This window comes from Salmo salar, chromosome ssa18, assembly GCF_905237065.1.
Source record: "Salmo salar chromosome ssa18, Ssal_v3.1, whole genome shotgun sequence".
NCBI lineage: Eukaryota > Metazoa > Chordata > Actinopteri > Salmoniformes > Salmonidae > Salmo > Salmo salar.
The window spans coordinates 2,783,316-2,800,865 of NC_059459.1; the positions used below are offsets into that span (position 1 = coordinate 2,783,316).

A 17,550-nucleotide genomic window follows, 5' to 3' on the forward strand; every position below is an offset into this window, starting at 1 on the left:
GTGCCAAAATATTCCTCAGCTCCTGTGTTTTTCAATGGCATAGGTTTAAAGGTAATACAACACATCAGGTATCCACTTCCTGTCAGAATCTGTCTCAGGGTTTTGCCTGCCAAATGAGTTCTGTTATACTCACAGACACCATTCAAACAGTTTTAGAAACTTTAGGGTGTTTTCTATCCATATATAATAAGTATATGCATATTCTAGTTACTGGGTAGGATTAGTAACCAGATTAAATCGGGTACCTTTTTTTATCCAGCCGTGCAAATACTGCCCCCTAGCCCTAACAGGTTAAGTCCGCAAGCTAGATCCCTGCAATTTCTCATTGAAGATCTATATAGCTTTTCTGTACTCTCTGGACTTAAACCTAATTATGTGTGTGTACAATATTACGTATTGGATCCTAAAAAAATACAACTTTTACATTACCCTGCAGTTTACCTATAAAATGGGCTGATGGTGAAGTAGACATACTTGTTATTCATATCCCAAAATATATAAATAAGCTCTCCACAATGAATTTCAATAGTAAACTTGTAAAATAGACAGCATCCTGCAACCATGGAGAGGTAAATAACTGTCTATTTATGGAAAAATTGCCCTGATTAACTCCTTAGTTATATCTCAGTTTACTCACTTATTTATGGCGCTGCCTACTCCTGATGATTCGTTTTTCAAATCATATGAGAAAAAAACACTTTGCTTTACCTGGGACGCTAAACCAGACAAAATAAAACGTGCCTATCTATATAATGAATATGAATTGGGTGGGTTGAGATTATTAACCTGTTGTGGTATAGGGGGCAGTATTTTCACGGCCGGATAAAAAACATACCCGATTTAATCTGGTCACTACTCCTGCCCAGATACTAGAATATGCATATTATTAGTAGATTTGGATAGGAAACACTCTAAAGTTTCTAAAACTGTTTGAATGGTGTCTGTGAGTATAACAGAACTCATATGGCAGGCCAAAACCTGAGAAGATTCCATGCAGGAAGTGCCCTGTCTGACAATTTGTTGTCCTTCTGTTGCATCTCTATCGACATTACAGCATCTGTGCTGTAACAAGACACTTTCTAAGGCTTCCATTGGCTCTCTAAAGCCGCCAGAAAGTGGAATGGGGTGTCTGCTGTCTCTGGGCAAAGTACAGCAGCAGAGTTTGTAAGTGGTCAGCCTGGGGACAGTGAGACTGAGATGCGCTTTCACGAGACTTCTCCATTTTTTTCTTTCAGTCTTTGAATGAATACAACGTGGCCCGGATGGAATATTATCGCTATTTTACGAGAAAAGTAGCATAAAAATTGATTTTAAACAGCGTTTGACATGCTTCTAAGTACGGTAATGGAATATTTTGACATTTTTTGTCACGAAATGCGCTCACGCGTTACCCTTCGGATAGTGACCTGAACGCACGAACAAAACGGCGGTATTTGGATATAACTATGGATTATTTGGAACCAAAACAACATTTGTTGTTGATGTAGAAGTCCTGGGAGTGCATTCTGACGAAGAACAGCAAAGGTAATCCAATTTTTCTAATACTAATTCTGAGTTTAGGTGACCCCGAAGTTGGCGGATGTCAAAATAGCTAGCCGTGATGGCCGAGCTATGTACTCAGAATATTGCAAAATGTGCTTTCGCTGAAAAGCTATTTAAAAATCGGACATAGCGATTGCATAAAGGAGTTCTGTATCTATTATTCTTAAAATAATTGTTATGTATTTTGTGAACATACCCACCACTTTTCCGTTTTTATTTTTTAGAATGTTTTGAAAGAAGTAATTTTTTTCATTTCACTTCACCAATTTGGACTATTTTGTGTATGTCCATTACATGAAATCCAAATAAAAATAAATTTAAATTGCAGGTTGTAACGCAACAACATAGGAAAAACACCAAGGGGGATGAATACTTTTGCAAGGCACTGTATATGTCCAAAATACAAAAATATTTACTCAGCTTTCTTAAATCTCCTAGATATAGGACAGACACTTCGAAACCTTATTCTTTATGATACATTTTTTGACTGTCTGTTTATCCATTTTTGAATGTGTTACTTAATGCGTTTATATGGGCTATTGTAGTAAAGGTCAACGTCAATATTTTATCAAATAATGTTCTAATATTGAAAATCTAAAATTCAAATATTCAAAATCAACAGCTAAATGATCTATGGTATGACCATCTTAAAACGATTTAATATGTTAGCTTAGTAGAACCCCCCCCCCTAAAGGCTTAGACTTTTAGAGATTTGAACAGTTAAAAGTGTAAAATCGTGTTAAGTCCAGTAAAAAATATTGAATCCTTTTCAAAGTTCTGTACATACAATGTTGGAGCGCCAGTTTTCTGTCTAATGTATCAAAGAACAAAAAACTTGGTATTACCGTAAAGAGATCGTGTGGTCCTGTAGAGCATGGGGCTTGCAAAGTCAGGATTGTGGGTTTGATTCCAGCTGGGGCCACCCATATGAAAATAAATGTATTGTGAATGACTGAGAGCTAATGTGCATATGTGTGTCTCCCTCAGATTCACAGAGTTCCTGGAGCCTTTTGAAAGAGTAATCCAACCAGAGGAGCTCTGGCTCTACAAAAACCCCTTGGTGGAGTCAGACCACATCCCCAAGAGGGTCATGTTCGTAAGTGACACACACACACACAGACAGATGGCCGCACACACACAAGAGCACACACCATCATCATCACCATCATCCTCATCCCACTCATTCGATTACCTCTCAAGTGAGACTCAAATGCAAGATTTCAGATGGTCTGTGAACTGGAGAAATTAGTCATTCAGGATAATCAATTACTTGTAAGGCGTCAAATTCTCTATTCGCATATGTTCTAAGCATTAATCAAAAGATATGAAAAGTTCCTCACAGAGCCATATTGATCAATCGTCCTTAAAGAAATTGCCTGCAAGTCTCTACGGAAAGAATACGGGCAGTGGAGGTCCATGGAGGACATTGCCAATCAATTTTCACAAACATAACGTAGCAAAATCTCCAGGACATGTTTTTCAGTTGGAAGCATATAAAACATAAGAAAATCAACTACTGTAAATCAACAACAACAAAAACTCCTTAATGCTGATTGCCAAGCAGAGACGCATCGGGTCCCATTTTTATGGTCTTTGTTATGACTTGGCGCCAGGGATTGCACTCCAAACCTTCCAATCTCAGGGCAGAACATAAGGCCACTGAGTTGGCTCTTTCATGTGTATGTTAGTGCTGTCTTATTGTTGAGGGATATGTTGTACTTTAAGGTCATGTACAGTCATGGCCAAAAGTTTTGAGAATGACACAAAAATTAATTTCCACAAAGTTTGCTGTTTCAGTGGCTTTAGATATTTTTGTCAGATGTTACTATGAAATACTGAAGTATAATAACAAGCATTTCATAAGTGTCAAAGGCTTTTATTGACAATTACATGAAGTTGATGCAAAGAGTCAATATTTGCAGTGTTGACCCTTCTTTTTGCAGACCTCTGCAGACCTCTGCAATCCACACTAGCATGCTGTCAATTAACTTCTGGGCCACATCCTGACTGATGGCAACCCATTCTTGCATAATCAATGCTTGGAGTTTGTCAGAATTTGTGGGTTTTTGTTTGTCCACCCGCCTCTTGAGGATTGACCACAAGTTCTCAATGGGATTAAGGTCTGGGGAGTTTTCTGGCCATGGCCCCAAAATATCTATGTTTTGTTCCCCAAGCCACTTAGTTATCACTTTTGCCTTATGGCAAGATGCTCCATCATGCTGGAAAAGGAATTGTTCGTCACCAAACTGTTCCTGGATGGTTGGGAGAAGTTGCTCTCAGAGTATGTGTTGGTACCATTCTTTATTCATGGCTGTGTTCTTAGGCACAATTGTGAGTGAGCCCACTCCCTTGGCTGAGAAGCAACTCCACACATGAATGGTCTCAGAATGCTTTACTGTTGGCATGACAGAGGACTGATGGTAGCGCTTACCTTGTCTTCTCCGGACAAGCTTTTTTCTGGATGCCCCAAACAATCGGAAAGGGGATTCATCAGAGAAAATGACTTTACCCCAGTCCTCAGCAGTCCAATCCCTGTACCTTTTGCAGAATATCAGTCTGTCCCTGTTGTTTTTCCTGGAGAGAAGTGGCTTCTTTGCTGCCCTTCTTGACACCAGGCCATCCACCAAAAGTCTTAGCCTCACTGTGCGTGCAGATGCACTCACACCTGCCTGCTGCCATTCCGGAGCAAGCTCTGTACTGGTGGTGCCCTGATCCCACAGCTGAATCAACTTTAGGAGATGGTCCTGGCGCTTGCTGGACTTTCTTGGGCTCCCTGAAGCCTTCTTCACAACAATTGAACCGCTCTCCTTGAAGTTCTTGATGATCCGATAAATGGTTGATTTAGGTGCAATCTTACTGGCAGCAGTATCCTTGCCTGTGAAGCCCTTTTTGTGCAAAGCAATGATGACGGCACATGTTTACTTGCAGGTAACCATGATTGACAGAGGAAGAACAATGATTCCAAGCACCACCTTCCTTTTGGAAGGTGGTCTGGAAGCTTCAAACTGGAAGCTTCCAATCTGGAAGCTTCAAACTCAATCAGCATGACAGAGTGATCTCCAGCCTTGTCCTCGTCAACACTCGCACCTGTGTTAAGGAAATAATCACTGACATGATGTCAGCTGGTCCTTTTGTGGCAGGGCTGAAATGCAGTGGAAAGGTTTTTTGGGGGATTCAGTGACAAAGAGGGACTCTGCAATTAATTGCAATTCATCTGATCACTCTTCATAACATTCTGGAGTATATGCAAATTGCCATCATACCAACTGAGGCAGCAGACTTTGTGAAAATTAATATTTGTGTCATTCTCAACATTTTTGGTCAAGACTGTAGAATAATAGTGAAGACATCAGATAATAAAGATAATAGTGAAGACATCAACACTATGAAATAACACATGGAATCATGTAGTAACCAAAAAAGTGTTATTATTAGATTAAACGAATTAAAGCCACCCTTTGCCTTGAGGACAGCTTTGCACACTCTTGGCATTCTCTCAACCAGCTTCACTTGGAATGCTTTTCCAACAGTCTTGAAGGAGTTCCCACATATGCTGAGCACTTGTTGGCTGCTTTTCCTTCACTCTGCTGTCCAACTCTTCCCAAACCATCTCAATTGGGTTGAGGTCGGGTGATTGTGGAGGCCAGGTCATCTGATGCAGCACTCCATCAATCTTCTTCTTGGTCAAATAGCCATTACACAGCCTTCTGGTGTGTTGGGTCATTGTCCTGTTGAGAAACTAATGATAGTCCGACTAAGCACAAACCAGATAGAATGATGTATCGCTGCAGAATACTGTGGCAGCCATGCTGGTTAAGTGTGCCTTTAATTCTAAATAAATCACAGACAGTGTCACCAGCAAAGCACCCCCACACCATCATATCTACTCTTCCATGCTTCACGGTGGGAACCACACATGCGGAGATCATCCTTTCACCTACTCTGAATCTCACAAAGACACGGTTGAAACCAAACATCTCTAATTTGGACTCATCAGACCAAAGGACAGATTTCCACCGGTCTTAATGTCCATTGCTTGTGTTTCTTGGCCCAAGAAAGTCTATTCTTCTTATTGGTGTCCTTTAGTAGTGGTTTCTTTGCAGGATTTCCACCATGAAGGCCTGATTCACGCAGTCTCCTCTGAACAGTTGATGTTGAGATGTGTCTGTTACTTGAACTCTTTGAAGCATTTATTTGGGCTGCAATTTCTGAGGCTGGTAACTCTAATGAACTTATCCTCTGCAGCAGAGGTAACTCTGGGTCTTCCTTTCCTGTGGCAGTCCTCATGAGAATCACTTTCATCATAACGTTTATGGTTTTTGGGACTGCACAATTTTCCAGATTGACTGACCTTCATGTCTTAAAGTAATGATGGACTGTTGTTTCTCTTTGGTTATTTGAGCTGTTCTTGCCATAATATTGACTTGGTCATTTACCAAATAGGGATATCCTCTGTATTCTTCCCCTACCTTGTCACAACACAACTAATTGGCTCCAACGCTATAAGAAGGAAAGAAATTCCACAAATGCTAAAAACTTGTTAAAAACAAGGCACAGCTGTTAATTGAAATGAATTCAAGGTGACTACCTCATGAAGCTGGTTGAGAGAATGCCAAGAGTGTGCAACGCTGCCATCAAGCCAAGGGTGGCTACTTTGAAGAATCTCAAATATAAAATATATTTTGATTTGCTTAACACTGATTCCATATGTGTTATGTCATAGTTTGGATGTCTTCACTATTATTATACAATGTAGAAAATATAAAAATGTAAGAAAAACCTAAGAATGAGTAGGTGTGTCCAAACTTTTGACTGGTACTGCATACCTTTTTTTGCATATATTTAACCCCTTATTTTTGTTTGCAGAAAACTACCTCCATACTTCAATTAATTTCAATGGGTTACCTTTAGACGAGTCCATTGACACTTGTGGAGGTTGTAGAGCAAAACGGAGAAGAGGTTCTCTTTTCTATAGAGTGGTCATAGTTTTTCGTAGGCCAAACCGTTTGAATGCTACAGACATTTTCGTGAGAAGACCGATTTTCGGGATGTCTGCTGGTCTGTAGCTCTCCCACTTTCCACCGCAGATGCAGGAGGGAACATAGGCAGATGCAGTGAATTGATACCATGCCAAAAATCAAATCACTCTAGATTTAACTTACATATTTTGATGGGGATTTTTTTATTATGTTACTTAGATTGATGCATGGGTGCCTCAATAGACATGTCCATCTTATCTCCCATTGGCACAAAATACTAGGCTACTTGCCTGCTTGCAGTGCAATACACCCACCACTTGAAACTGTGTGTACGCATGGTCTGAAGTTTATGTACATTCTTACATCAAGTTCAATTTTTATAAATGACAACTTTGCATTACAACTTGCACATGCATGTTTTGGGATTTATTTTATGCCCACGCATGGTTTATAAATGTGACCCGTTTCAGGAATCTAGAAGTGTGTATCGGGTCATTACTTCACAGAGCCGTTTGAACGGAGCCGTTTGAACATCATTTTTTTTATCATGACGTTACTACCCTGCATGAATCTGCAGCCAGTCAGCCTACGTTAACTAGCTAACAGTACACTTTAACTTGAAATTTAACCACTTTCTGTCGAAATTACAAACGTGTAATATCTGAAAATGACTATTTTACCTGTATACATCATCGATGGACAAGTGTTTTCTCCATCTCCTTAGCTATCATACTTGAATTCCACTGATTTCAAAACTTGGTCCTGCAGAAAGTGGAGAGCATACACATAATGTTAGCTAGCGAGCCAGCTAACATTAGCTAGATAACAGTACACTTTAACTTGACAGTAGGCTTATGCAGTTTAATAGTAATAGTTGGCATTATGGTTCATTGTTTGGCTAGTTAGCTAGCTAGCTACATGTCTTAACAACAAACTCCACTATGCAAGTATCCCTTTAAATAGAATGTCACTGCAACAACTGTTGACAGACATACTAGCTGGTAAATTTGCTCTGGTTATCTACTGCAATTTCAGACCACAGGTAAGATAGTCTAGCTGACTACATTTTCAGATATTACACGTTTCAAATTTTGACAGAAAGTGATTTCATTTCAAGTTAAAGTGTACTGTTAGCTAGCTAGCTAACGTTATCTGGCTGGCTCGCTATCTAATGTTACGTGTATGATCTTCTTATTCGTATCTCAGACCCATTTGCTTGACTAGTTATAGCCTAATGTTAGTTAGCTAACATTAAACCTGGTTGGTAAGCTACCTGCAGATTCATGCAGGGTAGTAACGTCATGAGTTAGGATTATGGTTCATTGGTTCAACTAGATAGCTACATGCCTCAACAAAAGACTCTTGTCAGAGTGTGCAAGAGTGCAGAATAACTGATGAATTTACGAATGCTCAACACCCGTTGAATATGGCCGGTGTCAGTAAACGTTGGCAAAAAAGCGTAATTAAAATTGTGGATAACATGGATAACATGAAAACAGCCTAACCAGCTCTACTTTGGTGAGTAAAATGGTCAGAGCGGGGTGTTCTCTCATTATGGAAGTAGCTAGCAAGCTAGCCAATGTTAGCTATTTAGCTGTGGTGCAGCTGCATGTGTGACATAACTCCACCAATCCTATTTATGATATCATTCACTAGAATTATACCTTTTTTAAAATATTCTTCATAAAAATATGTTTTTTTAATCAATTAGCATATTTGAGTTTAACGAAAATATTTGTTGTATTATTTGTTCTGTCTTTTCAGGTGGATTAAATTGAAATTGCAACCAACTTTCTAAGGCTTGTTTAAAAAAGAAGGATATTTTGGAGATTATTTCCTTTTCAAACAACTGAAAGTAAGGAGGTGTAATCTGAATAAAGAGGAAAAGGCCATTCTTGAACATAGGATGAGACATTCCTACCAATTTACTAGAGACCAGTTTGGATTTAATTATAACTTTTGTATGACTGATGCCTTTAGTGAGGTCTAATATTTAATCATTTCTGCCCTCCGAATTCATATTCGTTATATAAATAGGCACTTTAAATTTTGTCTGGCTTGCCATGCCAAATAAAATTGAATATTTTTTGTTCATATAATTTAAGAATTTAAGAAGCAGGTCACTATGCGGAGGTAAAACCATAAGCAAATAGGTAAACTGTGATATGACTAAAAAGTTAATCAGGGTGATTTTTCCACAAATAGACAGGTATTTTCCTTTCCATGGAGCAAGATCTTGTCCATTTTTGCTAACTTTCTATAAACATTTATTGAGTGAAATAATTTCTTTCTTTTGGGATTTGTATACCTGTCACGGATCCTTAAGGGCAGGAGGAAGGGGCAGAGTCAAACGTAGGAGACTTATGTCCAGTAGTGCCGAAGTTAATTTACACCGAACACTCGGTGGTCAAAAAGGCACAGTACCCAAAAGGGAAAACAGGTAATCCACGAATGAAAAATACGCACGGGGCGCAGCCCGGCAATAATAATAATTCAACGTGTTCCGCTACTGGGAACACACAACAACAGCATACACAAACACTGCCCGCTGACATACAATTAATCCCGCACAAAAAACAAACCCAAAGGACCAAACTAAATACCCCCCCCCCCCACTAATGACAGACAAGAAACAGGTGCGGACCTAGACAGACAAAAACCAAAGAACACAGAAACATAGATCGGTGGCAGCTAGTAGACCGGCGACGACGACTGCCGAGCGCCGCCCAACCGAGGAGGGGCGCCATCTTCTGTGGATACTGTGACAATACCGAGTATGTCCACATCTCCGTCAGACCATTTAATTGGTAAACTACACGGTAAAGTTAAATTTGCATTTTTTAGGGTTACAATACGTAATATGGTACACATCATAATTTGGTTTTAATCCAGAGAGGATAGCAAAGTATCTAGATCCTCTATGAGGCCGTGGAGAAATTATAATCGTGGTTTTAAAAGAAAACATGAATCATCAGCATACAATGACACCTTAGTTTTTAACCTCTTACATCTAGACGTTCCGCTAGCGGAACACCTGCTCCAATATCCAATGATAGGCGTGGCGCTAATTACAAATTCCTAAAAAATACAAAAACTTCAATTTTTCAAACATATGACTATTTCACATCATTTTAAAGACAAGACTCTCCTTTATCTAACCACACTGTCCGATTTCAAAAAGGCTTTACAGCGAAAGCAAAACATTAGATTATGTCAGCAGAGTACCAAGCCAGAAATAATCAGACACCCATTTTTCAAGCTAGCATATAATGTCACCAAAACCCAGAAGACCGCTAAATGCAGCACTAACCTTTGATGATCTTCATCAGATGACACACCTAGGACATTATGTTATACAATACATGCATGTTTTGTTCAATCAAGTTCATATTTATATAAAAAAAAACAGCTTTTTACATTAGCATGTGACGTTCAGAACTAGCATACCCCCCACAAACTTCCGGGGAATTTGCTAACAATTTACTAAATTACTCACGATCAACGTTCACAAAAAGCATAACAATTATTTTAAGAATTATAGATACAGAACTCCTCTATGCACTCGATATGTCCGATTTTAAAATAGCTTTTCGGTGAAAGCACATTTTGCAATATTCTCAGTAGATAGCCCGGCATCACAGGGCTAGCTATTTAGACACCCAGCAGGTTTAGCACTCATCAAAGTCAGATTTACTATAAGAAAAATGTTCTTACCTTTGTTGTCTTCGTCAGAATGCACTCCCAGGACTTCTACTTCAATAACAAATGTTGGTTTGGTCCAAAATAATCCATCGTTATATCCAAACAGCGGCCTTTTGTTCGTGCGTTCTAGACACTATCCTAAAGGCTAAATAAGGGTGACGATCATGGCGCAATTCGTGACAAAAGAATTCTAAATATTCCATTACCGTACTTCGAAGCATGTCAACCGCTGTTTAAAATCAATTTTTATGCCATTTTTCTCATAAAGAAGCGATAATATTCCGACCGGGAATCTGCGTTTAGATAAACAGACAAAGGAAAAGAAAGCATTCGGTCGAAGCGGGCACGCGCCTAAGCCCATAGTACTCTGAGTGGCCACTTGCCAAAAGCGATAAAGTGTTTCAGCCAGAGCCTGCCTCGATATCGTTCAACGTTTTCCCGGGCTCTGAGACCCTATGGACGACGTAGGAAGTGTCACGTTATTGCACAGATCCTGAGTCTTCAATAAAAAGAGCCAAGATTAAACACTACTTCTCAGACAGGCCACTTCCTGCTTGAAATCTTCTCAGGTTTTGGCCTGCCATAGGAGTTCTGTTATACTCACAGACACCATTCAAACAGTTTTAGAAACTTTAGGGTGTTTTCTATCCAAAGCCAATAATTATATGCATATTCTAGTTACTGGGCAGGAGTAGTAACCAGATTAAATCGGGTACGTTTTTTATCCAGCCGTGCAAATACTGCCCCCTATCCCCAACAGGATAATTGAACAATGAAAAAACTGCAACATGTCAGCTAAAGCGATTGAATTCACAAATGCATTTGACTGTTTTTAATATTGGCTGTCAAACAAAAACACAGAAGTTGGCTTGAAAACTATGTCAATTTTGTCTGTTCTCTTTGGTCGCAATGTCATTTTATTTTAGATAACACAGTTCCCATTCAAAAACGAGCTGTTTAAGAGTGGAGTTTTGTGCGGGTTGATGAGTACTGGAAAGGTGTGACTCCAGGTTACTATAGGCCATAAATATACAGCAGATCGCCGATTGTCCTCACCTTGATTATGCTGTAACAACATACTGTAGCATGACCAGGATCTCTATTCATTTAAGTGAACAGATTATGGCTTTCAGGAGGAAAGGAAAATCTACTGGAGACATTTCAAAAATACTATTATATTGGGGGATTATGTAGCTGAGATGTACAGTAGTTGAAATAAACATCTGCATTTTGTATTTTTATCATTCTTTTATTAACAAAAGCATAAAGATGTTGATGAAAAAATACTGTACATTATATGCTTGATCCAACATTTTATCTCATTTTAATGCAGGGTTAATAATAATATAAATAATAATAATAATAATAATAATCGTTGGATAACAGATCGGCTCTCGGAACTCATTAAGAGGCAGCATCTATCCACCATCTACCATTAATGGTCGTAGCATAAACTCAAAACTTTTAAAGGAAGAACCACTGTAGTCTAGCTCTCCCCTCACTTGAGAATATCAATCACCTCCAGCTCATGGCTTCAGCCAATCAGACTGACCCCATGCACCCCACACTGGCCCCATGCACTTATCATGCATCCTGTGATTGGTCAAATGCTCCTATCAGTCTAGTCAATCTAGTCCTTTGCATGCTCCCTCAAACGTATAAGTATTAGCCAGGCCTGAACCATGTTTTCTGGTCTGAGAACGTGAGTGGACATGTAGGCATGGGATGTGTACTCAAAGTAAGTTGTTGTCGATGTTGTTGTCATTGCAGTATGTGCAGAGTAGCATTATTCTATGTAGTTCTCATTCCTGTTATTACTACGTTACTACTACTGATATTATCTGCAATGATTAGTCACTGTTTACTACTTCCTATTTCCTATAGATTTAAATACAGTCCTTGCTCTTGAATGTTGGTGTGCAATAGCCTACTATATGCAATATACAGTCCTTGCCATTATTCTTACTGTCCTATTGCCATGCTAGTCATTAATCTGGTGTTACTATGTAATACATGGTAATTATTAGGTCAATATTAGATACAATCCTTGTTGTTCTATCCCATATCCCACTCTATCGTACTGCATATTTCCATTCAGGCCAGTGTATTTATCTCCTGTATAGCATATTCATTCTACAGTATCTCTGTTTCTGTCCGTTACAGAATCATCCCCATGCATATGCCCATGTTCATCTCCAGTGTGTTTAAATAAAGTTCCTGTGTGTGTTAATTCTTTGGCTGCCCCCATCTAACTGGGGACGTGTGTCACAGGTCAGCAAATACGCAGAGTGACAGCGGCTTACTGCTGTCCCCTGATACACATTGAAGAAGGTTAACACCATAATGTCTGTGTAACTTCCTCCCCTGCCTTCTATAAAAAGCAAGGGAAATTATATTGAAAAAACTAAAAAGGAACTCTCTCCAAAAAGAAATGTTATTGTCATGACAAAATAACATATTTGTATTGACAAAGCACTAATACACAAACTTTGCTTCTCCATCTATCGCTTTTGTGCTTCACACAGACAGGGCTGTGCCTATCCTGTATCTAATCCATAGTCATCCTTCATCCCAGAAGTTAAAGAGCCCTACTCAGTCTGACCTCTTATAGACCCACTATGATCTCCTGGGTGAGGTTATAATTGCCAGAGAGCGATAGTGATTTTGATACAGATTGCTTAACTGATACGATACATTTGAATTTAAAGACTTAAATGGTCCAATTATTGCTATCTCAAGGGAAATTCGATGTGCTGTGAACATCAATGTGCTGCACATCTTATGAATCAAGTGTTTGCAGATTTTGAAGGAAAAACAGGATTATTGAATTGGGTCTGAAAGTAATTAATTAACACTTTTTGAAGCAGAAATAATAACCTGGTATCTGCGATGGCCCAAGTCTCCTATGGAGTGACAGCCACTGAACACCAAACAGAATGCTCCCTTTAGTGCAAGAGATTCCAGAGCACGATAAAGAACCTTGTCGGTGGCAGCTCATTTTGCACTATTTTGATTAAAACTTTTAACGGTAGATTCCACACTGCACACTCCCAGTGGAAGGAAAAGTAATTTTGTATCAAGCCAGGAAAATCGCTCTAGTGGACCTCTTTGGGAAATGATTAAGAGTTCCTGTAATCGACAACAATGTCAGTGATACTGTACGTAAGTGTGTTGTTGTATGTCTTTAGATTGTGTTTCTTCTTGTTTTTGTCACAGGCAATTTCGTTTCTCACTCCTTTGGCTGTGATATTCGTGGTAAAGATCATTCAGCGGACAGATAAGACAGAAATCAAGGAAGCGTGTCTAGGTATGTATGTTTTGGACCCTTAAAATGACTCATCATTTTCTTGAAACTATTATCATTATTTACATCCTGCAGAAATGCTGTGAGTATGATTAAATAAGTGGTTGTAATGCAGGCCATACCACATCTCAAATCCAATAGGAGGAATAGTAGTTGGTAAGCTAACATCTAATGGGGATCCGAATAAACAACTTTAATAAGGTTAATTACATCATCCTCCTTTCGTTCTTCATATTCACCATTATCCTGAATCTGTGTTTTATTATGCCAATTGTTGGTCACACTATAAACAAACTACAACTTATAAAGGCTTTATATAGCATACATAAAGTCATCAGAAGCATGACAAATTCTTCACACATCATCTATAAGCTTATGTCATACTATGTATATATGCTGTATAAAGTGTGACATAACAGTGATGTTTTCTAATGCGGACTTGATGTGAAAGAAATACGGTAGGGTGCTTGAGTTGTGATGACTGGTCTAATGTATGGGAATGAAATCAGTGAGTTGATATGTCCATATTAAGTGCATATCATGTATTTTGCATTACTGATGCATAGAAATTGTGGGGGGGGGGGGTGCTAAGCTGACATATGGAATTGTTTTACGATGGTAATCCTATGGATCATTTAGCTATTTGATTTGGAATTTTAGGAACCCTTTAGATATCACTAAAATAAATATGGGGTGGCGTTGGACTGGTAACCGAAAGGTTGCAAGATCAAATCCCCAAGCTGACACAAGGTAAAAATCTGCCGTTCTGCCCCTGATCAAGGCAGCTAACCCACTGTTCCTAGGCCGTCATTGAAAATAAGAATTTGTTCTTAACTGACTTGCCTAGTTAAATAACGTTAAAAAAATTATTTGATAAAATATAGATTTTTTGCTTTTACTATTAAAGCCCATGTAAAGCATTGAATAACACGTTCATAAATGGCATAAAGGACAGTCAAAAAAGGAATAATAAGAAACAAGGTTTTGAAGTTTCTGTCCTAAATCAAGGATATGTATGTACAGTATTGTCATGGGAATTGTTCTATCCCAATGATAATAATTAACAATCAATAAGCCTTGACTAATCCCCAAGGTTTGTAAGACACTGGGTTAATAATAATTAGGCAAGGACTCAGCTTTCTGCAAAAGGTCTGTACAGTTTATTCAGAGAACGTTCTGAGGTCCAAATAACAATGACATTAATTTTATGCTAACTCTCCACTTACACACATACCTCCACACAAACAGTAGGTGAGTTGTATCCCTCCCTGGAGTTCCCATCACTGTTAATTACTACCTAGTGCTGTCTGTTCCTTTCCCCGGAGATTAGAGAAACCCCTAGAGTTACTCCCTTTCTCCTCTAAGTTACTCCAAGTTCCTCGGCTGCCGGGTCAATCACAGTCTACTTGTTGTTATCTTAGGCCCACTAAAACACACACACACACACATTTTGTCCAGGGCCTCTACTAGACCTTATGGGCCTGTCGATTAGTACTTTAATTATTCATTATACATGCTACATAACTACTAATTACTAATTGGTTACGTGACAGGATTGGATTCTTTATTCATTTACCTTTATTATATAATTCCCTTATCAAGTATATATATGTATATGTTTTTACAAATATTTAACCCCTTTTTTTGGGTAGGCACAAAACTACCTTCATACAGTACTCGTTTTTAAAAAACGGTACCGGTTACTTTCAGACGAGTCCCGTGACACTTGTGAGAGTTGTAGAGCAAAACGGAGAACGCATCAGGTAACACTTTACATCAAGTGCACATTAATTAGTATGAAACTAAATAGTAATAAATGTACTCATAACATAGTAGTTACATGTATATGTTTTAGAACACCTACACATTCAATGGTTTTTCTTTATTTTTACTATTTTCCACATTGTAGAATAATAGTGAAGACATCAAAACTATGAAATAGCACATGGAATCATGTAGTAACCAAAAAAGTGTTTAACAAATTCTTCTTCGAGTAACCACCCTTTGCCTCGATGACAGCTTAGCACACTCTTGGTATTATCTCAACCAGCTTCACCTGGAATGTTTTTCCAACAGTCTTGAAGGAGTTCCCACAAATGCTAAGCACTTGTTGGCTGCTTTAATTTCATTCTGTGGTCCGACTCATCCAAAACCATCTCAATTTGGTTGAGGTCGGGGGATTGTGGAGCCAGGTGTATGTAATAAGGGTTAAGCAGTATAGGTTATTACACAAGTGGAACAAAGGTATGTAGTTACAAACCAGCTTGTCTGAGATTATTCCACATGTGTAATTACTCATGATTTATGTAATTACAAGATGTCTTGTTCCAAATGTAACTAACATGTTCTGTAATTACACTTTGCAGTCCCCTGTGTAGCATATGTAACCTTGTTACATGTAACTACATAAATCACTCCCACCAAAATAAGCTAGGCTAGGACTCCGCCAGCTACTGTAACAATGCACACCCTATCATTAACTAAAGCTAGAGTTATCTTATTTCCATATTATTTGGCTTAAAGGATGTATTGAATTAAACCTGGTCCCGACTGAGTCCGAACGCTCCTTGGTGACAACACCACCAGGCTCCAGAGCATCGAAGCTGTAAAACAGGAAATAAAAAACAAACAAATTGAAGACATTACAACCTTGCATAACATCAATTCACCTCCCAAGTTTAGATAGGAAGAATAACCTCATACAATGCAATGAAAATGATATTCACCTGAAGTGCTGGTACTGCTTGATCTGTGGCAGCGGCCTGAAGTACGGAGTCAGGTGTTGTTGCCAGCCATAGCTTTCCACCAGTACCGTACCATCCTCCAGTCCAATCAGCTGTAGGATGTTGATCCCTGTCACAGTGCTGTCCTTCACAACACCAGAAATCTCAGACAAAGTGTTCACTCTGGTCTTTCTGGAGCACTGCTTGATGAGGCTGAAGCACCAGTCGGGGGCAAACATGGTGTGGCCTGTGATCAGGAAGTGAAGGTCCAAACTGTGCTGGAGCTTGTGCATGGTCCGCCAGGCACAATACCAGAGCACAAACTTGTTCTTGCTTTTGCCACTGCAGTTATCACAATTCAGGTCCACACGTTTCCCCTATTCCGTGGTTGGTGAAGAAACGGCGCATGTAGTTGATGACTGCGCTGCTGCCTTTGCTGGAAGACATCAATCAATGAAGTAGTTGACTTGTTGTGGTATTCCTTCACAGCAGACACCAAACAAGCCACACTTGCAAGGAGTTAAAAAGTAGATGGGACATGGCTAATTGGGGTCAGAATGATAGTGCACCTGCAAACAACAAAAGAACATTAAGATACATTACAATTAATTGTCTCACCCCTGTCAATCTGTCTTTCCATCTCTCAGTGAAAGGTATTTGCCTGCCTCCCATATACAGACGTGCTCAAATTTGTTGGTACCCCTCCACAAAAAACAAAGAATGCACAGTTCTCTCTGAAATAACTTGAAACTGACAAAAGTAATTGGCATCCACCATTGTTTATTCCATATTTAATAGAAATCAGACTTTGCTTTAGATTTTTTATTAAACATTATATTGTAAATAATAAAACAAATGAAAATGGCATGGACAAATATGATGGGACCCTTAACCTAATATTTTGTTGCACAACCTTTAGAGGCAATCACTGCAATCAACATTTTCTGTAGCTCTCAATGAGACTTCTGCACCAGTTAACAGGTAGTTTGGCACACTCTTCCTGGGCAAACTGCTCCAGCTGTCTCAGGTTTGATGGGTGCCTTCTCCGGACAGCAAGTTTCAGCTCTTTCCATAGACGTTCGATAGGATTCAGATCACGTCTCATAGAAGGCTACTTCAGAATAGTCCAATGTTTTGTTCTTATTCATTCTTGGGTTCTTTTAGCTGTGTGTTTGGGGTCATTATCCTGTTGGAGGACCCGTGACCTGCGACTGAGACAGAGCTTTCTGACACTGGGTAGTACGTTTCACTCCAGAATGCCTTGATAGTCTTGAGATTTCATTGTAACCTGCACAGATTC

At 39.1% G+C, this 17,550-nt stretch overlaps 1 protein-coding gene across 1 annotated transcript in view; it reads left to right on the forward strand.

Annotated features, from left to right (window-relative positions):
* Nucleotides 1–561: 561 nt before the first annotated feature.
* The window catches only part of LOC106576893 (phospholipid phosphatase 4-like), a 76,440-nt gene continuing 59,451 nt past the window's right edge, over nt 562–17,550 (forward strand). Inside the window, exons 1-3 of the mRNA XM_045701753.1 lie at nt 562–569; nt 2,530–2,638; nt 13,440–13,530. Coding sequence (XP_045557709.1) covers nt 562–569; nt 2,530–2,638; nt 13,440–13,530 — 208 coding nt within the window. The remainder of the gene's footprint in view (nt 570–2,529; nt 2,639–13,439; nt 13,531–17,550) is intronic.